This window comes from Periplaneta americana, chromosome 2, assembly GCF_040183065.1.
Source record: "Periplaneta americana isolate PAMFEO1 chromosome 2, P.americana_PAMFEO1_priV1, whole genome shotgun sequence".
Classification (NCBI taxonomy): domain Eukaryota; kingdom Metazoa; phylum Arthropoda; class Insecta; order Blattodea; family Blattidae; genus Periplaneta; species Periplaneta americana.
In genome coordinates this window covers 164,491,208-164,517,422 of record NC_091118.1, presented here as the reverse complement: position 1 = coordinate 164,517,422, position 26,215 = coordinate 164,491,208, and the positions used below count along the sequence as shown (strand labels likewise).

The following is a 26,215-nucleotide window of genomic DNA, read 5'->3' as shown; positions in this document are numbered from 1 at the left end:
ACTGAAGACCAATAAAAGTTGCACACAATCGTACCTGAGCAGCATTGCTACTACCAAATGGATCAAAGAGTAAGTCGGCATTTTGTGTCTGCTGAGGTTGGGCGTTCTGTCTTCCTTGAAGTAAATCATCAAGTCCAGATCCCCCTCCATCTCCAACTCCAAAGTTTGGTGTGGTTGATGACTGAGAAAATCCTCCCAACAAATCTACGTTGCTCTGAGGTACATTACTATGTGTTTTTGATGCCATATTCAGCAGATCTACATTTCCTTGTTGGCTTTCTGTAAAAAGAAGTAAATAATAATAATAATAATAATAATAATAATAATAATAATAATAATAATAATAATAATAATAATAATAATAGAATAAAAGTTGTTGTTTTAGTCAACTGTCTGAAGACAAGTCTGAACCTCACAAGTGATACTAATAAGGCACCACTTATGAGACAACTAGGCCAGGAAATAATGGGGTAGGGTGGCCAGTTCCTTTCCCCCTAAAAATAAAAGTAACAGCTGTAAAATCCATTCTGTATATCAATCTAGAACAGTGGTGACCAACTCAGCTGCTCTTACGAATGTGTGCACTCACAAGCAGAAAAGGGAACTGTTTGAGTGGGATGATCTGCTCTTGCATACTACATGTGTGCAGCGAAGTGTAAGAGTTGGTCACCACTGATCTTGAATGACAAATCAAGTCAAAATGAGTGCAATCTTTATACTATTAATTATTACTAGAAACACTACCAATCACGGTTACATATTACATTTCATCGAATTAGTACTTATTATGAAGATTTAAAATAATCCGCAATGTTACAGGCCTATAAGGAAAAATACAAATTCACACAAGGTCACAGAAGTCTTAATCACATGTTCATCTCGGCTCAGAACGAAAAGGTCTGAAAATGGCTTACATAAAGTCTCAACAGGAAAATTCTACGCAGTAAACTTCAACAATACCTAATAACATGGACTATATAATATTATTATTCATATGTGTGCAACTGTACCTGAAACATTAAGGCCATCACCACTACCACCTCCTATGTCTAGAAGTGTTGCTTCTGTCTGAGGAGGTTGAACAGGTTTCGATGTAGGTACATCACTGTCATTGCCCAAAAGACCTTCTTGTTCTTCAGGATTTATCTGTGAGGAAACAGTACAGGAGACTTGTATAAGTACATAGTTCAATCACAGTTTAGTATATACAGTTGCGAAGTTCAATACTTACTAAATATGCAAACATAGACAGTTGAAATACGCATCCATAGATAGTTGCTAGCCACCAGGATCGCTACTATCGCCTCAACACAGACTCTTTCCCTAGCAGACAATAAAATGTATTGTACTTTTCATATCGTGTTCTTTTGAAAAATTAACACCTTCCTTCCACTATTGAAATACGAAATACATAAGGTTTATATATTTTTTTCATAAAGTACATATTATATGTTATAAACTCACCTTCCTGGATCTTTCAGAAGGATAACTCTGACCTCTTTTTCTTAGAATTTATAGTACCAAAAACGTCTCCTTGTCCCATATTATTACTCAAATTATTGTATGTCAGCCATTTACAGTTATTACAACCGATGACGAACATTCCACAGTTTACACAACTTTTCACACCAATGCGAAATACGGCACAGTCAATGCCTTTTCGATCTAGACCAGGCCGTAATATATGTTCGTGTTTTCTATTTCAGTGTATGGAGCTCAGTGAATTATTATATTATAACTTTATTGCATACCATAGCTACGTTTTATTTAGTGTAATGTGTCCATAAGTTCCCTTTACTTCTTGTTGCATAATATGTTGCAGAAATAATTGCAAAACTGTGTTATTTTAATGTGAAGAGAATTTTACATGTTAACATAATCTGTTCACATCAACATTTTAAGTTTAGAATGGAAGCTATTTTGAGGTTTAATAAAAAAAAATTTATATTGTGATTTTAATATAGCACATTTACCTTCCTCGATAAAGACAGAAATTTATCATACCACTCCTATGCAATTAGTGTACGTACGATTGTTACTTCGTCTCTTAGGTAGTAGATAAATACAATAATTCAACACTCAATTGTAGTATTAAAATACAGACACATTGAATGTGCGGAGTATCATACATGACATTATGCTTAATTATAATGTATAATTGCGAATTTAGGAATATAAGATATAGTAAACATAACCTATAATATTTCCATATGAATGGCAGGGCATTGGAGACCACTAAAATTAGACAGAAAGGGGCAACTGGGACAGTAAACATAACCTATAATTTCAACATATCTAAATATTCGTGCGGTGCAACTGAAAATTATTGAATCGTGCATAAATGAATGTACAATAATTTCGCAATATTTAATCGAAATAAAGGCAGGTAGGTCTACTACACATACGAACAACGTAATTTTCACACCAAAAATAATATTACACCTTAACTCGCAAGGAATTATGTCTGAAGTGTCTCCTAATCATTGTTTTAAATTTTATTAATGCAATTACACTACATTTTAGAGTAATATATGTTACTTTTTATGCATTCCAATTAATTTATATGGTTGAAACGCCACCCTTCGTGATCGGGTTAAGCAAGTCACATGGTCTGTCTTACGGCCTGTATTAGATCACGATGGCAGTGACACAGTCTATTGTTCCTTGTACACACAGCGCTCCAAGCGGCTAGCAACTATCGCGAGAAATGCAAAAAATCACCCCAAGCTTCGCGACTGTATATACTAGACTGTGGTTCAATTATCTTCTCTCTAATCTTACTTGAAAGACAATTACTAGCTTAAAATAATTTATTTAATTAATTTAACATGAATTTTATATATTGTGTGTTCTTTATTATACTGAATGGACAGTTAATTAAGCAAATCAACACAAACATAGTAATATCATTATCACTGCCATATAACCACTAGCACCACCACAACACTACTACCACTACTGCTGCCACCACTGCCATTGTCAGTGTCAGTGTTCCTGAGCTGCTTCACAACACCAAATGCCACCATTAATTTTACAATCACCACATTTCAAAGGCTGGGCTTGGTATTCAGAACAATGTCATTACTCAGTGCATATGGAACCATTTCAAGGATGAACTCAGGCTTTAAGAACAATTATGTTCAAATAACTTTATGCAGTTTTCCGTCATATGTACAGGCGATACTGACACTACCACTTCCATCCACCAAAAAGCTGTCAAATCACCACCACTGCCTAACACTATCATATCACCACTACCACCAATTACCATACAACCACAATTATTATCACTGTAGTCATAACCATCATCATCATCATCATCATCATCATCATCATCGTATCATTAACATTATCACTGTGCCACAGCCACCAGCACCACTGCTACCATAACTGTCACCATATCATTAACATTATCACTGTGCCACAGCCACCATAACTGTCACCATATCATTAACATTATCACTGTGCCACAGCCACCAGCACCACCACTGCCACCATATCATTAACATTATCACTGTGCCACAGCCACCAGCACCACTGCCACCATAACTGTCACCATATCATTAACATTATCACTATGCCACAGCCACCAGCACCACCACTGCCACCATAACTGTCACCATATCATTAACATTATCACTGTATCACTACCCCGCTGTTGCCGCCCCCACCACCATCACCACCATTGTTGCCATAAATCTTCACTAACACTTTCAAAAGTTAGTGTTCTGAATAAAATCTTCACTCAGTGAGTATGAGATCTACCTCAAAGATGGATTCAGAGTTTGAAAACTACTGAAATAGCAAAATGGGTTAAATGATCCCAAATGGCGACCATTAGAGAACAACAACAACTACTGAAGTTGACATAACTTTATGTCGACCTCCATCTTGTCGAGTTCCTTTAACAAGTCGTGTTAGCACAGCTAATTACATACTGCTGTTTACAAACAATACCCAACACGTTAAGAAAATATTTCCTAACTGTTCTGTAAACACTTCGATTTGTTCTCGTCACAAAGACACCACATATTACAGCTCATCACAGCTTTCTCCTGTAACACTTACGAACTGATAACTGAGGTTTACGCAATCAGAAGCAGGCAAACATCCCTTGTATGAACTTGCTGAAAGTAAAGTGTATGGATCATTTAAGACTATTTTCTATTCTGCCCACTTCTCTGTTGTATTCAGATTGCAGACTATAACTGAAATATGATTTCAAATTATGATAGTTAATGAAATAAAAAACTGTAACTAGCTCTCTTTATATTACGCTATACTATTAACAATAAGCACACCAACTTTTAAAAAGAAAAAAAAAAACTACACGCACATAAGATGATACTGTTATACATGAGAGCCATGTTTCACAAAATCATCGTGTATACTGAATTCATGTTAAAATGGAACGCACTTTAAATGTTATTGTTGGTCTAATACCTCGGCACTTGACAATGAAGCCATTTGCTGTCAAAATTTTGTCAAGATTCTTTGAACACAGACTGAATATCAGAATACGAAATGACAAACCCAAAATATTTATTTATTTTGTTTATATATCATATCATTCTGTACTCAAGTCATGGCAGATTAAATGTTGTTCAGTTCTTAATCCACCATCACCCACTATACAATGAATACAAACTAACGAGTCTGACAACTATATGTAACAAGTGTCCGTTTAACTTTTTTTAGTTTAAAATATAGTACTATTATTTCTTTATTTACTAAGCTAATAACACAGATATTTCTAACTAATTTATACAATACATCATCAACACATAATTAAAAATAGTGAACCCTTATATTTGAAACTATTAACTCTTAACTTTTTCTTTTCTACATTAAATCCATTTAAAATTATTGTGTTATTTGATATGATTCTTTCCGGTATTTTAATTAATTATATACTTTTCATAGCTTTATATTGGGTCTGAATACTCAATATCTATAATCCCAATCACAGCTCTTTCCATCTAATTTTAACTCTAAAAAGGAATTTTCCCAATTTATTCAGATTGCTAGTGTTTAGGGGATCATTCATTTCTTTTATATACCACTATAGCATTTATATTAAAAAGTAAACCTAAAACATAGGGCAAATCATGTATTCTTCCAATACAACGTAAACTCACCTTATGTCCTACTTGTTCATCAGGAACATCGTCTTTGTATTCCCTAACGTGTGGAGGAGGTGTTGGTCGTTGAGGGGGCTTCACAGGTCTTGCTGGAGGTGCAGGAGAACCACGTGAACCTGGATGGCTGACTGAAATTGGGACAAATATGGTTAAATATTTTATCACATTTCTGCAAAAAAAACATATATCCCATAATTATTACTTACTTACTGGCTTTTAAGGAACCCGGAGGTTCACTGCTTCCCTCACATAAGCCCGCCATTGGTTCCCATAATTATTACACAAGAAAAAATTATTATAGTTTTTTGTACAGAAAGCAAATGCTCTGTCCATTCATACCATTAAAAGTAATTTTTTACCTCTAGACAATAATATAAAATACTAAGAATTAAGAGATAGTACTTATTATACAAACTGCACTGATTTTTAATGCATGTTAATTATAGTTGGCCAGGAATTAATATAAACAATAAAAAAATGAACACAAAGCTATTGTTGTTCATTGTTTTTTTATTAATCTGAGAAAATGTATTCTATGCAGAGTATGCAAGATATTTTAGTGAGGAATATCCAATAAGACTGACACCAAGACACACAAATAGCAAATGTCAATGAGAGTTACTGGGTTATTGCTTGGCATCAAATGTTTTAAACACATTACAATTTCAGTCATCCAAGGCCTGTTGTAATTAACATTTTTCAATGAAGATGGTCCAACTTACTCGTAATAAAAATATTAATGTGATAGAACAAACAGACGCGGAACTTTTTTTTTTTTTTCCATATAAGGAACTGTAATAACTTTTTCTTGTATAATAAATTAGAGGAACTAATATCTGAATACTGTTCTGTACGGTTGTGAAACTTGGACTCTCACTTTGAGAGATTAAGGGTGTACGGGAATAAGGGTGTACGGGAATAAGGTGCTTAGGAAAATATTTGGGGCTAAGACGGAAGAAGTTACAGGAGAATGGAGAAAGTTGCACAACGTAGAACTGCACGTATTGTATTCCTCACTTGACATAATTAGGAATATTAAATCCAGACGTTTGAGATGGGCAGGGCATGTAGCACACACATATGGGCAAATCCAGAAATGCATACAGAGTGTTAGCTGGAAGGCCGGAGGGAAAAAGATCTTTGGGGAGGCTGAGACGTAGATGGGAAGATAATATAAAAATTAATTTGAGAGAGATGGGATATGATGGTAGAGACTGGATTAATCTTGCTCAGGATAGGGACTGATGGTGGCCTTTTGTGAGGGCGGCAATGAACTTCTGGATTCCTTAAAAGTCATTTGTAAGTAAGTAATATCTGGATCCTAACCACTATATGGTCAATAAAGTTTTCATGAGAGAAAGAAAGTAGCATATGATAATAAATAAATTTAATAAATAATATATCTTAAATAAAATTAATTGCTATCAGTTTCGAGCACATTTCAGCAACATAAGACGATAGTTAAGTCTTAAGACAGTGATTATTCAATACACTTAGACAAAAGTAAATACAGGAGTCCTAAGTCACAAAGTTTTTGGTATATGAAAGAATGTTATGAAATGACTACAGTTTCAATTATCATATAATCTGAATGGTGCTTTCTGATATCTGAAAGTAGAAATTATGCAAAAATTCCCTCATAAGTCAAATCGATTTGATATTTGAGATTCTGATTTCTATTGTCTTGAATCAGTTATTGCACTATCAAGGACATGCATAAGCCAATCACCACATAAAGGAAAGAAATAAAAAAAGTATCAGTGACGAAACTACTGGGCACTAGCTCTGAAACTGCGGCAGGAATGCAGTGTGGAATCTGGTAGACTGTACTATACTTGCTGAGTCACGTCCCACCGCTCCGCTCTTCCTCATACGGCATAGTTTCAGAGCTCATGCTCAGACAGTATGTCATGTATGTATGTGTGTACGTGTTTCACTGTTTATGCTGCGACATCCCTGGCAAATAGTAAATGCTGTTCACTAATTCTGTATTGAAATAATACGCACCAAATGGACAGCTGTGTGTTGTTTCTCTAATATCTATCCCCTGGTTCAGTCTTCTCGACAGTACTAGTCATCTTCACATATTACCGTGGGGATTAATAAATTCTCAGAAATTAAATTTAATACCAACACAGTCGAAGATGGTCTTAGTGACTATGTCTGGAAATACTGTCAACTAATTATTCAACCCTAATTTGTGTATCTTGTATGATGAAAAAATACTAATGATTCATTAATAACACAGTAAAAAGAATGAAGTATAATGAGTTGATATGACGAAGATATCACCAGCTTTATCAATATAAAATCAATTTCAATAATGATAACTTTTATTATTACAAAATGTTAATTCGAAACTTTCTCAGGCTTCCAGCCAGGTAAAAAGTTGGTGATCCACCGATGTTTCGAGGATGTTCATCTTCCTCGTCTTCAGGGTTAACTGGTAATTAGGGGGATATCTTGCTCCTTATTTATAGTGCTGGGAGAAGTAGTCAGCTGAGGAGCTAGGCACTGATTGGCTTTCCGTGTTCCATGAGTTTCGGAGTGCGGCATAAACATGGTCAAAGTGTTGCCTTGTGTTGTGCGGGACGGCTGACTGATCACGGGTCTCTCGGGAGGCCCGACGGACGTGTTCTCCTGTGTCCTCTGTTGATGATGGGCCGTCGTCTAGGTGTTGAGAATTTTTATTGCTGGTGCCAATGCAGCTCGTCAGCATGACTACTACACTAAACCTGTGAATAACGTGGATTTAAATATGGTATAATAGCATTATGACAACCTTACCAAATGTATCAAAATTTTCATCCATTTCGATGCGAGTTGAAAACAGGCAGTCAGGTTTAATATTTCGAGCACTATGCCCAGCCCACGGAGGTTGCTTGGCTGAACGACGTTCATCCTCAGCAACAAATATGTTTATAACAGCAGTGAATCTGTCCTGATAGTGTTCTGGTTCACCTATGTCATCCAACTCTGATCTGTAATGTAGAAATATGAGAATATTAAGACTCATATTCAAAACTAATATTGTTTAAGCCTTAATAACTTACACGTCATTTCTCCACCTAAAATTAACCTCCAATGGGACAAAATTAAAATACATTCAATACATTTTATTTACTTGTAAATATCAATATATATATATATATATATATATATATATATATATATATAAACAGGAACTAGCCTGATTCTTAAAAAATTACCTATATATACTAACTGCAATATGTCTATCAAAATGTTCAATATTGAATGCTTAGCTCAATTTTGATAATGAAATTAATCGAAAACTCTACAAGCTGTGAATGATAAGAAATGCTTCATTTTTCGCGAATAATACACATGTTTTTGCACATAGTTCTAAGCTGGACATATGAAAAATTTCAAAGATCGTCAAGGGTTGCATTTGTTATAGCATATTTAAATATGAACAAATGAAAATACGTCTGCAATATATTAAAACAGTAATTTTTTAGATGGTTAAAAAGACTTCCTGAACTAGTTCGCTCTATTAAATTTGTTTATATACATTTTATTCAAAAGGACAAACATCAGTCCACAAAAGCAGGTGGCCACAAGGACCTTGAAATCTAGAAGACAATGTATATTGGAAATTTGAACATAATTGGTTTAACAAAATAATTTAAAAGTATATGTAATGAAAACATAAAATTTAACAATAATATGAATAAAATACAAGGTGAATCTTCTCATCCTGAGGATTGGTAATTAGGCAAACTTGCATTTTACAGATGATGCGAAATGCAGGTGCTCACACGTGACCAGCATTCACCAGCCAGTCCGATACAGCTACGATGCTGTCCTCTGTTAATATGATCATTCAATGCCTTATGTCTGTCATTTCATGTAAAGTTATTTACATTTATTTATTATGTTCAATAAAGGAGATTCTAATAGTGATTTGAGATTTAACTGAAACTTATATAAATAATAGCGATTTGTGATTTAACTGAAATTTACATAATTAAGCATTTCATATTAACCAATATCAGAGAAACATTATTATTTATCTCTTCCATGCCAAACTATCAGCTTCCATTATATGACCCTACACAAAATATTATCTTCAGATGCCAGGAACTTCAGACCTTCACCTATAAAGCACAGCGCGCACATAGCTGTGCTAGTGGAATACGAGTTGTGCCAGGCTGGGGCTCACAGCAGCCAAATTGGCCGAAATCGATATGACGCAGGGGACAGTGTTTACGCATAGACTGTAAAATGGCAGGATTGTATAACTTCCAAATCCACAAGCTGAGATAATTCACCGTGTACAGTATAAACGTGTGACAATTTTTATAATAATTTACACAATTAATCTTTTAGTAAATGAGAATGATTTGTTATAGTATTATGTGAGGAATGCAGAGTCGCTTAAAAATATTCCAGGTATATTTAGTTATACCTCCTTGGCAACCAAGTAGTAATCCTCTCACATATCAGCCATCTAGATTGATGCCGTATTTCTCACTGAAATATGGTATACATAGTTCACATGTAGATTTTTTTTTCCTAGGTCTACCTCAGAAGCTTGACTAATATTTTGCTCAATCCTGGTTGCATTAATATTTTTATGTACTTCGATAAGCAAAATTACAACAAAAATTTCACTCAGAGAAATACTTACTTCGTGAATCTGAGACTAGTATCTTCTTCTGCTATGAATCCTGTGTGAAACTGGATTTGCGCAATCTTAATTCCTGTTGGTCTTCCAGATGACATGACTCCTCCGAGTGTGTTGCGTGCATGATAAGCCACTAGTGTGATGTCCCCAAGAACAGTCACGTTCAAAGGCAGTGTCACCTGAAACACGCCCTGAAGCTCATCATCTGCTGTGTTTCACATTTTACAATTTAATTCATGACTGCTAACTTTAATAACTTATCTGAGTAACTACAATGAAATTCTCTATTTTAATTAATAGTACATTCTAATTCATTACAAAATTTTCTTTCCAGAATTCAAACTTTATAAACTTCTGCAAATGGAGAAGGTATGACTATAATTAAAAACCGATTTTCAGATGTCAGCGAAAATATACATTTTGAGGTCCTCACAATAAGTTCCAATTATAGGTACTTCCCAGTGGTTTAGTTGGACCAGAACACACTGGAACGCTGTTCTGGAAAATGAAACTGTATGCATGTCAGAAACATAAAGATGCCAAACTTACATTTAGTACAAGTTCATTTGGCAATTGCTAAATTTATAAAATGAGCTCCTGTAAATGTTTTTTTTTCCAACTAAATCACTGGGTACTTAAGTGTTAGTGTGTGTGTGTGTGTGTGTGTGTAAAAAAGAGAGAGGGGGAGGCGGAGGGAAAGAGGGACACAGAGAGAGGGGAGAGGGAAGGAGGGGATGGAGGGAGGAGGAGAGGGAGAGAGAGAAGGGGGTTGGAAAAGAGATAAGTTTGTGATGAAATCTTATGATCATAGTAGCTCAAGCAGTTAAAATCAGTACTCTAAGATTTTTATAAAACTTTCCACAACCCTGTTTTGGAGAGAAGTGGTCAACTGTAATGTATATTTTACTAAAATGTCTACAGTTTTCAGGCAGAACTTCAATACTAATAGAAAGACTGGCGTTCTCCAAATTAATTTTTACAATTTCTTAAGTCAGTTATTTAATGATACTGTACCATCTACATACTTGGTTATTTAATGTCAATGGAATTGTTGATAGAAAGATGATATTTGGCGAAATAAGACCGAGGATTTGCCTTGGGATCACCTGAATTATCCTTATAGATGGCGAAAACCTCGGAAAAACCCACCCACGTGAGAAGTGAACCCACGTCCGTCAATTCTAATGAATATCTTACTAAAATGTCAACAGTTTTCAGGTAAAACTTCAATATTAATACAAATGAAAGACCTGCCCTTGGGCAGAACACTATGAATGGATGTGTGTATATCTAATGCGGAAGAGTTAACAGTGAAGTTATTCTCTTTCTTGCTTCCCAATATTTGGAGGTGATATCTTGAAAATTCTGGAGTGCTGCACTTTACATCAGATAGTCCATGTCCATTTCATTTCCATTTATATAGTGAATGCATCATTATGCAAAGTGAGTATCGAAAAAGTAGGAATGAACTCCACAGTCGAGTATGAAAAGATATCAAGTTAAGGTATTTCAAAATAAGAATCTAACATATGTAAGTGCAGTAATAAGTTAGTAATAAATGGCGCCATTGCTATATGTATTTAGGCCTACTTTAAATGACTATACCAATTATGAATTGGTCTCATGCTGCAAAAAATTCCGTTTCCAATGTGTGTTCAGCCTTTTTCTTCTAACCATCTTGAGTTGTTATATATTAAATTTGTTTCATTAGTGCATTTTTTTTTAGTTTCTCTATGATTTTATTTTATTGTCAATGATTTAATTTTTTTTAATGATTGAGATATTACTGGTTTATACTCAGAATCTATTGTTATAAGTTTTTTTTATTATTATTTTATCGCATATATCTTTAACTTCCATTCAGTGCTTAAGAACTCTATTGATGGAAATCACTAGGCAGACTCAAATTAAGTTGGATTTAATTTAAATTATTCTTTGCGAAGTAGGAGGAATTCCATCCCAGGGGAAAAAAAAAAAAAAAAAAAAAAAAAAAAAATAGCGAAGTGAGGTAAAATCTGTAGATGTGGACAGACACTTTCCAAGGTCTGAAGCACGATGCAAAACTGAATCGAACTCAATTCAACTCAAACGAGAAGCATAAATTAGCAGTAAGAATTTTACTAAGATTTCCAATGATGAATTGAGACTCAGAGTCCAAGAGGGGCCCAATATTTAATCACTTTCAAAATGTATTTCTCATGCAAAATAATTAGTAGAAGCTTGTTGCCATGGTTATATGAAAAGATGTAATGGAGATGTACTTACGAAACAAAAAATAGTCAGAGGCATTTTGTAGCAACAGCAAAAATTTTTTTCAATTTCCCAAAAGTTTGATGAAATGGACTTGGGCCCCTCTTGGATTCCAGGTCTCAATTGTTAAACATTAAAAATATTACGAATTAAACGTTTTTATTTCCTCTAGGACTTGAAAAAATTTAATTTTGTGCTTCTGTGAATGAAGAACAACTGGTATTTGAAAATTGAATTATCTAGTACATAATTATTATAAATATCTTTATATCTTTCTACGATGTAATGTCATCTATATTTCGTAGATTTACAGTCTCGACCTTCAGAATTGGTACAATTTTATTTCTCTCTTACTGCTTTCAATAAAGGAGTTGTTGTTTGTTTTCCGTCATAGATGGCCATGACTTTTATCTGAGGATTTATAACAGAGGTAATCATTGTTTTGAATGTCATGGATACTGCATTACAAATTTTTAGTGTTCGATCCTCACAGCATGGAATTAAATTTTTAAAAGCACAAGTTTTACTTTTGCGTCAAAATTGTACTGTATTGTGAATATATACACAGAGAAAGTAATATTCTAAAGGTCTTTATAATTGAAATAAATTATTCCTTCAAAAAAGATACTGGTGACGGTCTGCAAAATCGACTCAAACAATAGGCTTATTACAAGCTACTATCTTTATCAGTGCATCCTAAGTAAAGCAAAATCAAGAAGATTACCATTAGACTAAAGGGTGAGTACATTGTAGTTACTTTTGTTGTAGTCATTCATTTGAATTTCTTGTTTGTGATGGGAAAAAAATTAGATGAAAATTTATCATTTAGGGTTATTAGTCTAAGAGAAAGATCCATTACACTTTTACAAAAATGGATGTATTCCATATGTATCATTGCCAGGTGACATAACTTGTAGATACAGTATATCAAATAAATCATCTAAAAATTTAGGCAAAATGTTTGTATACTGACAGTACAGCAGCAGAGCTTCAACATCATAGAAGTACAGCCTCAACAGAACAGCAGCAGAACTTCAATATCACAAGAACAGAACTTCAATAGAACAGCAAAGTTTCAATAAAACATTAGCAGAGCATCAACCACACATCAAGAGAGCTTCAACAGTACAGCAGCAGAGCTTCAATAGCACAACAGAACTTCAATAGAACAGCAACAAAGTTTCAATAAAACATTAGCAGAGCATCAACCGCACATCACCAAAGTTCCAACAGTATTGCAGCAGAGTTTTGATAGTATCGATAGTACAACAGCATTTCAATAGAACAACAGCAAAAGTTTCAATAAAACAGTAGCAGAGCATCAACCGCACATCACCAAAGTTCCAACAGTACTGCAGCAGAGCTTTGATAGTATCGATAGTACAATAGAATTTCAATATCACGGCAGCAAAGTTTCAATAAAACAGCAGCAGAGCATCAACCGCACATCACCAAAGGTCCAACAGTACTGCAGCAGAGCTCTGATAGCATCACTAGTACAACTGAATTTCAATATCACAGCGGCAAAGTTTCAATAAAACAGCAGCAGAGCATCAACCGCACATCACCAAAGGTCCAACAGCACTGCAGCAGAGCTTTGATAGTATCAATAATACAACTGAATTTCAATATCACAGCGGCAAAGTTTCAATAAAACAGCAGCAGAGCATCAAATGCACATCACCAAAGTTCCAACACTACTGCAGCAGAGCTGTGATAGTATCGAAAGTATAAACAGAATTTCAATATCAAAGCAGCAAAGTTTCAATAAAACAGCAGCAGAGCATCAACAGCACATCACCAAAGGTCCAACAGTACTGCAGCAGAGCTTTGATAGTATCAATAGTACAACTGAATTTCAATATCACAGTGACAAAGTTTCAATAAAACAGCAGCAGAGCATCAACCGCACATCACCAAAGTTCCAACAGTATTGCAGCAGAGCTGTGATAGTATCGATATTATAAACAGAATTTCAATATCACAGCAGCAAAGTTTCAATAAAACAGCAGCAGAGCATCAACCGCACATCACCAAAGTTCCAACAGTACTGCAGCAGAGCTTTGATAGTATCGATAGTACAACAGAATTTCAATATCACAGCAGCAAAGTTTCAATAAAACAGCAGCAGAGCATCAACCGCACATCACCAAAGTTCCAACAGTACTGCAGCAGAGCTTTGATAATATCGATAGTACAACAGAATGACAGCAGCAAAGTTTCAATAAAACAGCAGCAGAGCATCAATCGCACATCACCAAAGTTCCAACAGTACTGCAGCAGAGCTTTGATAGTATTGATAGTACAATAGAATTTCAATATCACGGCAGCAAAGTTTCAATAAAACAGCAGCAGAGCATCAACCGCACATCACCAAAGTTCCAACAGTACTGCAGCAGAGCTTTGATAGTATCAATAGTACAACAGAATTTCAATATCACAGCAGCAAAGTTTCAATAAAACAGCAGCAGAGCATCAATCGCACATCACCAAAGTTCCAACAGTACTGCAGCAGAGCTTTGATAGTATTGATAGTACAATAGAATTTCAATATCACAGCAGCAAAGTTTCAATAAAACAGCAGCAGAGCATCAACCACACATCACCAAAGTTCCAACAGTACTGCATCAGAGCTTTGATAGTATCGAAAGTATAAACAGAATTTCAATATCACAGCAGCAAAGTTTCAATAAAACAGCAGCAGAGCATCAACCGCACATCACCAAAGTTCCAACAGTACTGCAGCAGAGCTTTGATAGTATCGATAGTACAACAGAATCACAGCAGCAATGTTTCAATAAAACATTAGCAGAGCATCAACTGCACATCACCAAAGTTCCAACAGTACTGCAGCAGAGCTTTGATACTATCGATAGTACAACAGAATTTCAATATCATAGCAGCAAAGTTTCAATAAAACAGTAGCAGAGCATCAACTGCACATCACCAAAGTTCCAACAGTACTGCAGCTGAGCTTTGATAGTATCGATAGTACAACAGAATTTCAATATCACAGCAGCAAAGTTTCAATACAACAGCAGCAGAGCATCAACCACACATCAAGAGGACTTCAATAGTACAGCAGCAGAGCTTCAATAAAAAGCAAAAAAATAGAACTTCAAAAGCACAGAAACAGAGTTTCAATAGCATAGAAACAGAGTTTCAATAGCACGGAGCTTCTACAGCACAGCAGCAGAGCTTGAATAGCACAGGAGCAGAACTTCAACAGCACAGCAACAGAACTTCAATAGCACAGCAACAGATCTTCAATAGCACAGAAACAGAGCTTGAATAGCATAGCAAAAGAACTTCAATAGTACAGAAATAGGGCTCAATAGCACAGCAACAGAACTTCAATAGCACTGGAGCAGAACTTCAACAGCACAGCAACAGAAATTCAATAGCACAGCAACAGATCTTCAATAGCACAGAAACAGAACTTTAATAGTACAGAAGCAGAGCTTCAATAGTATAGCAGCAGAGCTTCAACAGTAAAGCAATAGAGCTTCAATAATATAGTAACAGAACTTCAATAGCATAGCAACAGGGCTTCAATAGCACAGAAACGGGGTTTCAATAGCAAAGCAACAGATCTTCAATAGCACAGAAAGAGAACTTTAATAGTACAGAAGCAGAGCTTCAATAGTACAGCAGCAGAGCTTCAACAGCAAAGCGATAGAGCTTCAATAACACAGCAGCAGAACTTCAATAACACAGGAACGGAATTTCAATAGCACAGAAACAGAGCTTCAAAAGCACAGAACTTCAACAGAAGCATAGTTTCATTAGCACACAATAGCACAGATTCAACAATACAGCAGCATAATATGAACAGCATAGCAGCAGAGCTTCAACAGTACAGCACTAGAGCTTCAACAGCACAGTGGTTGCATTTCATAATGGAAGTGACCTCAACAAAATCGTGGCAGTGTCTAAGTAGCATAATAGCAATGCTTAAGCAGCACATCAGTGATATTTCATAGTAGTGATAAATTGTTGGAACACTTTTCAATACATTTAATTTCTAATTATATTGTAATTACTTTCATTAAACATCAAGATCTACTTTCAAGGATTGTGTTCTCGGTCAATTCATTTGTTAGATTTGGTACAATTAAGAACCTATATTTACAATAGCACTCCTTAGTCACCTGTTAGCATTGTGCATGATTGCCATGACAGACAATATAGGATCAACGGAAGGCAAATCTTTATTTCTCTGCTAGGAATCAGGACAAATGCTATCACCTGAGCAACAGTGAAGTCTAAGTAATAGAATATCACAACTATACACAACTTTAAAAATTATCAGCACTGTTACAGGTATGCTTTGCGTCATCAAATTTTTGTGGTATTGTTAGTGATGTCCACAGAATTTCAATTCTTATTGTATACCAGCAGTAAAATGTCCATTAATGATTCTTAATGTAATATCTTCAGTTAAATTTGCCAAAGTTAGTTGATTTTATTCACAGATGATTACAAGTATGATAAACATTAATTATAAAGTCAGTTGTCATTTGTTTATCTACTGGGTAAAATGAGTATGAATTCATTACTTCCCCAATTTGAATAAGGAGCTATTTACAAAAAAATCATATGCACATTTGCCATCTATCAGTATAATGGTCTATAAAGTCACCTCATACTGGCACAATATAACTCCGCCATTTCATTTGCCATTTGGCTTGCAACCATTATTGCACAGAGTATGATTTGTGGGACCACATGCAGAATTCTTGGAAGGCTATAGCCAGAAAAACAAAATTATTTCCTAAGATTAGTTAACTCCATCCAAACAGAATGAGAGTAGTTATAAACAGAGAAAGCTATTGGAGTGGTTATTGAGATTGCGGCTCTTCTCTTTCTTCGTTTTCTTTATAAATATGTATTAGTGATTGCTTTTATTTAAGTTGAAAATTTTATTTTACGCCACAATATTTTAGTTACAAATCATAGTGCCTTTTTCTTTCAAGTTATGTGTTGGTCAAAGATAGGAGCCAAATAATAAAAGAGAAAATTATTACAAGGATAAAATAATGGAGCAAACTTAATTTTTTCTTCTTTCCCTTTTGTCTTTCCGGCTGTTGGGTTTCCTCAGCCAGTCATGATCAATAATTTTTTGATTAAGCTATTAAAAAGTAAATATATAATAAAAAAGGTTTCCATATAGTACAAAGGTGATTTGAATGTGCAACCCCAAAAACAAGAATGTAATCTTTACCACTAAGCTAAGAGTACTGCACTAAGAACTTAAGATTGCAACGAGTACTAGTGTAGACAACTTCATTCTACAACCATAAGCAATCAAGTGTTTATGTCATAATACATACATGCATAGTGTTCTGCCCAAGGGCAGGTCTTTCACTGCAAACCCAGCATTATCCAATCTTTCCTATTTTCTGCCTTCCTCTTAGTCTCCGCATATGATGCATATATCTTAATGTCGTCTATCATCTGATATATGTCATAATAATCATTGTTTAAACATGTTGAGGCATCTATCTGTTCCACTTCTCATTTATGTAACATTTCTTCACAAGACTGTTAAGATTATAAATAGCCATCGATCATTACAACTACAAAAATTATATGCAGTCTTGTCAATATTAGTTTGCCTCTTCTGAACGATCACAAAGTAACAGACTGAAATTTAGCCCTATAGATGAGGACACTTTCATTTCGACAAGAGTACATCTCTGAAATCTTACCTTGCCTTCTGTGATGTTGAAAAGCCTCATTCTTTCGTATTCCTGTAGTGTTGACAAGACTCTATCTTCTCCCTGATAAACTTCTACATAAGGTCGACAACCATCCCTATAAATAATATATAAAGATCATTTTATGGGAAACAGTTTTTACACTGAAAATAAAATATAGAGAGTTTTAGACAGCACTTTTGCAGATTATAAGACGAAATATTAAATAAATTTTGTCCTACACAATCTTAAATACAACTTCTGACACCCTCAATAAAAATATTTATGAATAACAGAGCCAATCAGCTCTTGTATCAAATAACTTCTGACTCTTATTCTGTTCTCAAATTGTAGTCCAGCTTTGCCTACTTAGTATGAACTATTTTAAATAATGTTACAGCCCTACTCACCTAATTTTAGTAAAGAGTGGAACTGGTTGAAGTGTGATTGAGATCAACGTGACAGGCTTGAAATGTGGTTCCACTGGAGGAGACTGCAGCACATGACTCATGTAATACAGATACCTATAATAAAAGCCATTATTTTTATCGTGGGCAAATACTAATCCTACATAAATACTTCTTGAATAAATATACTTTCATATTTCCGAAAGAAGATGAAATCAAGCAAAACAACATTATTTAAGCCATAATATGTGTTTCAGTTAATAGATTTCATGATGTTTTTATACAATGCCCACATCTTTGCAAAAACTGCAAATATTTTTCAGTTTAGGGTAATGATATCATTAAGTATTTACTTAGCTTCTCCTTAAAATGGAATTCTATGCTATAAGTTATGTAGAAGAAAAACTGAGAAAAAAAATGTAACAAATATGTAAAGGTAAAGTCAACCCCATGGCAGGTCAAATCGGCCCAGAGGGTGATGAGAGGTTAAGACTTCCATCTTTAAAGGCAATCGGAATTTAATGATATTAAGCATGTCAGTCCTACCTACCTGCTGCTTTTAGCTAAAAGGAAATGCCCCTGGTACTCATTTCTGTTATAGGCTGAGTAAATCCCCAAGGCAATAATGAGGCAGGAAGGATTAGCTCAATGGAAAAATCCATGACCTCATCAGGAATTGAACCCACAACCTTCCGGCTTGCAGCATTATGCCAACAAATATGTAATATGTAAATTTTTCTGTATAAATCTTACTGAACACAAATCTATTTCCAATCTTCCCTTCACATTCACCCCATAAAATCCTGCAAACATGCTTTCATCTTCCAATATAAGGTAGTAAGGCTGAAGAAAACTAAGATATCAGGACATAAGATATGTTTACAAATTAACATTTAAAGGATCTAAAAATAAAAATTGATATGCTCTTTTTGCATGCATCATAACTTATTTAATTTCTATCAAGAAATAGTATGTACAAGGACAATCCAAAGAGCCGGAAAGTCCAGCCTTTTTTAATATCTCGAAAAACAGTATTGTGATCTTGATGTTGCTAGGCAGTCAGTCAGAAAGGATCTTACTGCATATGTGTGAACAGTTACTTTCTTGTAGAGTTGCTTCGTCAGGAATGAGATGCTGCTGAGTGAGTTTCTGTACTCTGCGACTTTCGTATTCACTATAACTGAGTGAGTAAATCAGTGAATCTGCATCAAAGTTTGCTTCTGACATCAGATATTCATCTTTAGGGATGATACAGCGAACAAAACCCAGATAAAATAGTGGTACTGATACTTAGAAGATGGCCGAGTATCTGATGAAAGAAATCTACATTCTGTAAGGCCTTCAACAAGCAGAACACCCGAAAATGTTGAACATGCATAGGTTGCAGTTAATAAACATTGGTGACCGACAATGTGAGAATTAGAATATCTGGTGATTCTACAGATTATAGTTTCACATTTTGACGAACCATCTTGGCAATAAAATATGTAGCAACAAAATTCGTACCACAGGTCCTGTCATTGTTGGCATTCCTTCTGGAGGAATGCCAACAATGACAAAGATTTACTCAAAACTGTCATAATCAAACACCGAGTCCTGCATTTACAGCTATGATACTGAAACAAAACCCAGTCTTCCCAACGAAAATCGGCTGAGGAGGAGGCACACCAAAATCGAAGCAACAATTAAGGTATTGTCCACCATAATAAATACATTTCTTGAGGCCATAATATAAGATAATAAATAAGGATTACATCAAAGCTCTTTGCTGGCTAAGGGATCAAGTAAGAAAAACAGTAGAACCTTTATATCCATTATAACGGATGGGAAATGGTTAACAGTTACCGAAAATGACGGATAATCTGATTTACTTAGAAAATACCATAGTTATAGGTGCCGTTGAAAGGAGATTTCAGACCATGGACGAGATTGAGGATGCGATGAGACAGTTGAAGGTGATCTCGAAAGGGGACTTTGCATGCTGTTTTAAGAAATGGAAGGGACCTAGGATAAGTGTGTAAGTAGAGGACTAAATTCATTGTCCTTTGCAAGATTTGAACTCATGATTCTCAGATACAATGACAGAAATCACCGAGGACTATAAAGACAAAATTATTATTATTTTTTTTTTGTGTGTCCAATGACAGGGCCCTTAATTTGTCATTATTCACCCCTAGCTCATAGACGTCACATGCCAAGAAGTGTCGGAAAATTAGTTCATCAGAGACTATCCAAAGTGTATCATAAGTGGTGGGTACACATTACACTCGTAATGAATGATGGAGAATAAAATTGTTAGGATTTCACAAGGGAATTGGAGTAACAGGAGAAACCACAGTATAATAACATTTTTAAAGAGACAACACATAAACAAAACGGATTATGCAAGATAACCTGTAATGATTTTATAGTGAATACTTATAGGTCGAAGAAAAAGGAAAAAAGGATGATAAACACCTCAGTGGCTGAGAACAATGTATTCATAGCAAAAAAAAAAAAAAAAAACACACATGCATTAATATACTTTACATGTAAATACAATAATATAGTACATAAGAAATTGTGTGATATTAATCTATAAGAATGTTACAGAAATATTTTTAAAATAGTTATAGAGTCCAAATGAAGTTACACAATACGCACCTCATTTCAGAAGGATAAAGACCTGGAGGCATACGTTTAACTGCGAACATTTGTGCTGCATCTTCAGGTTTTACGAACATGTCCACGAACATCAGAAATGCACACACCAATGTCGCAGATGTGGCCTTTCCATCCTATAAAATAATAAAAAAAAACACCGTGTATCTTGATCAAGACAAATAACAATTAAAACTGTTGTAAAAACGTACTTATGTGTTTTTTATGATACGTACCATACAATGTACTATGCAGACATTCTTTGGGTCCTGTTCCAAAAAGGTATACATGTCATTACAGAGCGTATAGAGAGCATGAAGTGGAGGTGCATGTCTAATTACGTTCCCTGTTGAAACTCCTTGAGCTATTCCCCATCCACAGTCCACCACTCTTCCACCACCAAGTCGTCCAGAAGCGTAAGAACGACCAGACACATTGTAAATGGCATAACGACCTCCTGAAAAGAAAAGTGTTATTCCTTAACTGTCAATGAACAACCTATTTTTACCATTTCCACATTTCATACAGGAAAAGCATTCAAAATGTTTCCAAAATACAAATTCTACACTCTATGGAGCAACTGGCCACATGAATTTATTGCATCACCTGCCAAGTACAGTCTTCACTTCCAGTGAAGTTTGCTTATTTTAAAAATGTGCAGTCGATTTTAAATGTCAGTGTCAATAAATGATGATGGTGTTGGTGGTGATAATAATAATAATAATAATAATAATAATAATAACAATAATAATAATACAGTGGAATCTCAGTTAATATACATCAGAAAATATTATTATTTATACTTTATTTTGAAAAGTGCGTTATAATGAAAAAAAGGAAATCGTATTTAAACAAAGTTGTTTTGATTTTACATTAGGTAATGCGAGTTATTCCACGAAATATCTTAGATTTTGTGCAGCTGTGTTTCGAGTCCATGCAAGAATCAACAAACTCAAACTCACAACGCCTGTCCAAAACTACACCTATCACCCAATTTTAAAATAACAAAGAAATTATATAAGATAAAAAAGTTACTATGCAAAATTTAAAATGAAGAAAGATACACATAATACATAAAATCTGCAACCAACAATAGATAAAATAAGGATGTAAAAAAAAAAAAATCACCTTAAAAAGTTTCGTATGTAATAACGAAATAATCACAAGTAATGATAATTTAAAGATGAAATACCTATGCATTACAATGTATAGGATTTTAGTGGGGGGTTTAAAATATGTACACAAAACTGAGAAGTATGCTAAATTGATGTCCACTATACTGAGTCAATATTGTAATAAATTGGTTTCACTGAATAACACATACATTTTCATTGTATGTAACACAAAGAAACTAAAATAATCATTCTTTTTTTATAGTGCTTCTTTGATTATAAGGCTGACAAAACGACAAAGCATAATGAAATATAAATTTAACATAGAAAGACAAAATTACATTAATTATCAGCAACAATGAAATGAACAGAAAGGCAAAATCACTATAAAAAAACAGAATAAGTTAATACACGAACGAAGTATATCTAATATTAACAACCTCAAAATAATGCAGATATTAATACGAGTATTTTAAATGCTACATAGGCTACATAGTGAGATGCTCAACTTGTGACACATCTGCACGAAAACTGAGGGAATGGTTCTACAAGCACCGATTGAAAGCCCAATTATTACCTTAATGTTTAGAGATTGTATTTCTCTTTATGAATCAGCACTGTCGACTGGTAAATAACTTCTTTTCATTGCTAACCTCCATAGTTTGGGCTTGACTGGCTTTAAAACGGAGAAGATTTGTTAAATTATCCATAACCAAATTCTTACAGAAAAGTTTCAACAAGTCACTGACAATTTTCTCTACCTGTTATAACATCTGTCCCAGTGATACAACACAATAATGAATAATTGTATGTATGTATGTATGTATGTATGTATCCAATGCCTACCCACTTCACTTTACGTGATTCGGGTTCCGCATATTGCGGATAGATGGCAGGACTGTGATCCATTTTCTAGTTGCACACCACTTCGACAGGCCACGCTGTACATATATTGAATAATATCATTCTACATAAGTGGACTAGTGAACATAAAAAAATGAAGCTCAGAAGACTATTTCCATCTTCTGACATATCATGGAGTAAATGTTAAATGTTATGTTTTATTTAACGACACTCGCAACTGCCGAGGTTATATCAGCGTTGCCGGTGTGCCGGAATTTTGTGTCGCAGGCGTTCTTTTACATGCCATTAAATCTACTGACATGAGCCTGTCGCATTTAAACACACTTAAATGCCATCAACCTGGTCCAGAATCGAACCTGCAACTTCGGACATAGAAGGCCAGCGCTATACCAACTGTGCCAACCAGGCCGACATCATGAACTATATACACCAAAAGAACACCTGTGACAATTTTTATACTTTAACAATTATAAAAACAACTGGCAGCCAAAACACAAGTGATTACTAAACTTGAAAATGAGCAGTCAAGTGCTTAGAAAACACTGTAAGAAAAATATTTTAAATTTGATGCAACCAGCATGCCAATATATCTTCTAAAGTGGACAATCAGGATAGTGAATCAACTTCTCAGTTATGATCTGAATGAATATTTTCAATGCTACATTAAATCAGTTACGACTTAATGTAGCATTGAAAATATTCAAAGGGTACATTATTATGCTGCTGTACTTTGTGCCTGAAAATTATTTTTATGGCTCAAATCTCCACTAAAAAAAGGAGAGGAAGATCGAGTATCCAAGAGATTACTGTGTCATTTACAAAGAAAACGGAAACACACTTAATCCATATAAATGTCTATAAAAGAATATTATATAGGAGATAATTTCTTCCTTTTAGCATACATTTTTAGATTATCATTATCGTTATTGTCATTGTTATCATCATCATCATCATCATCATCATAATCACAATCACCATCACCATTGTTATCACCTTCTTCTTCTTCATCATCCAGATTAAGCACTTAACTTAGTGATCCACTGCAGTCTCAAACGATTCATGTCATTGTAAAGGTCATTCTATTATAATGAAATTGTTTTTATTTTCTGAATATATATCATCTGTTTATATGTGTATATTTTTACCAACTCAGGAAACTTTATCAATCAAGTATTATGAGTATTCGCCTTAGTTAAATATTAACATCAACCACTAAGACCTAACACATAACTGTACAAATAATATACCTGGATGCCTGGATTCCAAAAGGGCACGGACATCGTCTGCATGATTGGTACGATATGCAGATTCAAGGCCTTCTGCTGGAAATGGCATGACAGCTAGACGGGATGTGATATAACTTATGTCGAGGTCAGATCGTGCAATACTCCTGAAGAGAAAGACTCAATTTAATCAACTCATGTTAACTTAATATATAAAACTATGCATTTACTTTTTATTTCCACAATGATTAAAAAGTTCTTAATACAATATATATTGTATAAGCAATGACATCAATTTTTAATTCAAGCTCTATATATGACTTTAAAAAATACATGAACTGTTATTACTTATCATGATAATGCAAAATTGTCTTCACCTCTATACTTTCTCTCTTAAAGTATATGAAACCCAACACTGTGCTAGGTAAGCAACAATATTATAAATAATTATAAATACGTACAATCTTTTGTGTGTGTGTGTGTGTGTGTAAAATTCCCAGCCGTATCCTCAGAATTGTGGTGAGTACTATTCGTTAACGGAACATTTGCATTTTTAACAAATTGTGCATGGCAGTTCTAGCACCTCCTATACAAATATGGCTGGCACTAAAATTGTTAATTGAATGTTCATGGCAAATACAACACTGTTGGGATATCTGTGCATAGTAAGCATGCTTAGAATCGCCAAATGTTCATTATGCTATTGTACATCTTTTCCACCAGCCAAAAATTACTATCTCTGTTGTACAAATACTCCATTCACAACAGCACAATCTGCCTTGAATGCCTACTTACTGTTGTACTGTTTGCATAACTTTTCCAGTTGTGTCTTTAAGGTTCTTCAGGAAACTCCCAGCTCCGCCCCTGAGAGATGAGAACAAACCACCACCGCCAGCTTGAGAGGCTATCTGCATTCCCTGTTGAGATCTAGGTGGTTGAGGAGGAGGCATTTGTTGCTGAGATCGTGGTGGGGGTTGGTGGACGGGTGAAGGTCTAGGTGGTAAGGGGGATGGTCGAGAAGGAGGTTGAGAAGGCCTGCTTGGGGGTTCTGGAGTGGTATGTGAAGCTGGGGGAGGTCTGGCAGGTGGTGGTCTTGGAGGTGGATGCGCTGCATCGGAAGAATTCATGTTATGGTTTGCTGAGGGTGGAGTGTTAACTGTGTGTGCTGAAAAAAAAAAAAAACATTAACATAGTCAGTAAGACAAGAACGTGTGCATTTTTCAAGTTGCTGTCCTCCTTCCTTTAAGAATGTTGTGGTACCTTATTTTTTGCTATCAGTATTTGTTTACATATCCAAGCATGAACAAGATACGTCGTCCCCTTATCTTTCAGCTGATAATGTTCAGTTCCCCAAAGCACTTAATCCAATATTCTTTAATCATCATAATCACTGTCATCATTATAATAATATACAGTAAAATCTCGTTTATCATTCCCGCTTTTTTGTTTTTGAGGAATGATTTCAAAAGTCTCACCACAACTACCATAAGAAGAATGCAACTGATTCATGCTTTTAAGAAACCCTGCTTTTAAGAGATACATTTGAATTAATTTGTGAACATACAGTCGTTTTAACGAAATTTCGAATCTATTCAAAATGTTTGTGATCAATTTGTGTAGAAGATAATATGGTCACATCAGTGTGGCAATATCAATAGTACCTTGCAATCAATAGTGTACACAGACATTTCGAATGAAAGCAAACTTGTAAAAATATTATTGTGTATTTGCATATGAAAACTGTAAATTTAATTAAGGTATGGTACTTAAGAATATTTGTGAAGCATTTCCTTGCTTATATTAAATGAAAACTCCCTTCTCTTAGCGCACGAAGGGTCCCGGGATCGATACCCAGCCCCGCAACAATTTTTTCTTGAAATTATTCAAACCTGCTTTACAGGGAGCTACTACCTGAAAGCCAGATTTGCGTGAAAACGCACTATTATGAAAAACCTATATTTAAGGGGAGGAGGAAAGGATGTGCCCAACCTACCCCATTATCTCCTGACCTAGCTGTCTCATAAATTGTGCTTTTTGGTATCACTTGTGAGGTTCTTTTTTTAGCTGGTTATTTAACGACGCTGTATCAACTACGAGGTTATTTAGCGTCGATAAGATTGGTGATAGCGAGATGAGGCCGAGAATTCGCCATAGATTACCTGGCATTCACATTACAGTTAGGAAAAACCTCGGAAAATACCCAACCAGGTAATCAGCCAAATCGGGGATTG

At 34.9% G+C, this 26,215-nt stretch overlaps 1 protein-coding gene across 3 annotated transcripts in view; it reads right to left on the bottom strand.

The window, feature by feature from the left end:
* The window catches only part of aux (cyclin-G-associated kinase), a 72,155-nt gene that overhangs the window by 26,262 nt on the left and 19,678 nt on the right, over positions 1-26,215 (bottom strand). For 2 of the 3 annotated variants that reach the window (XM_069818792.1, XM_069818789.1), the window contains exons 9-19: positions 24,780-25,149; positions 24,009-24,151; positions 21,022-21,242; positions 20,789-20,922; positions 18,149-18,262; positions 17,751-17,856; positions 9,793-9,980; positions 7,929-8,122; positions 5,139-5,269; positions 1,011-1,146; positions 35-279 (exon numbers count right to left, since the gene is read on the bottom strand). In XM_069818792.1, the coding sequence (XP_069674893.1) occupies positions 35-279; positions 1,011-1,146; positions 5,139-5,269; positions 7,929-8,122; positions 9,793-9,980; positions 17,751-17,856; positions 18,149-18,262; positions 20,789-20,922; positions 21,022-21,242; positions 24,009-24,151; positions 24,780-25,149 (1,982 nt within the window). The remainder of the gene's footprint in view (positions 1-34; positions 280-1,010; positions 1,147-5,138; positions 5,270-7,928; positions 8,123-9,792; positions 9,981-17,750; positions 17,857-18,148; positions 18,263-20,788; positions 20,923-21,021; positions 21,243-24,008; positions 24,152-24,779; positions 25,150-26,215) is intronic. The other variant, XM_069818791.1, reaches the window with a different exon arrangement.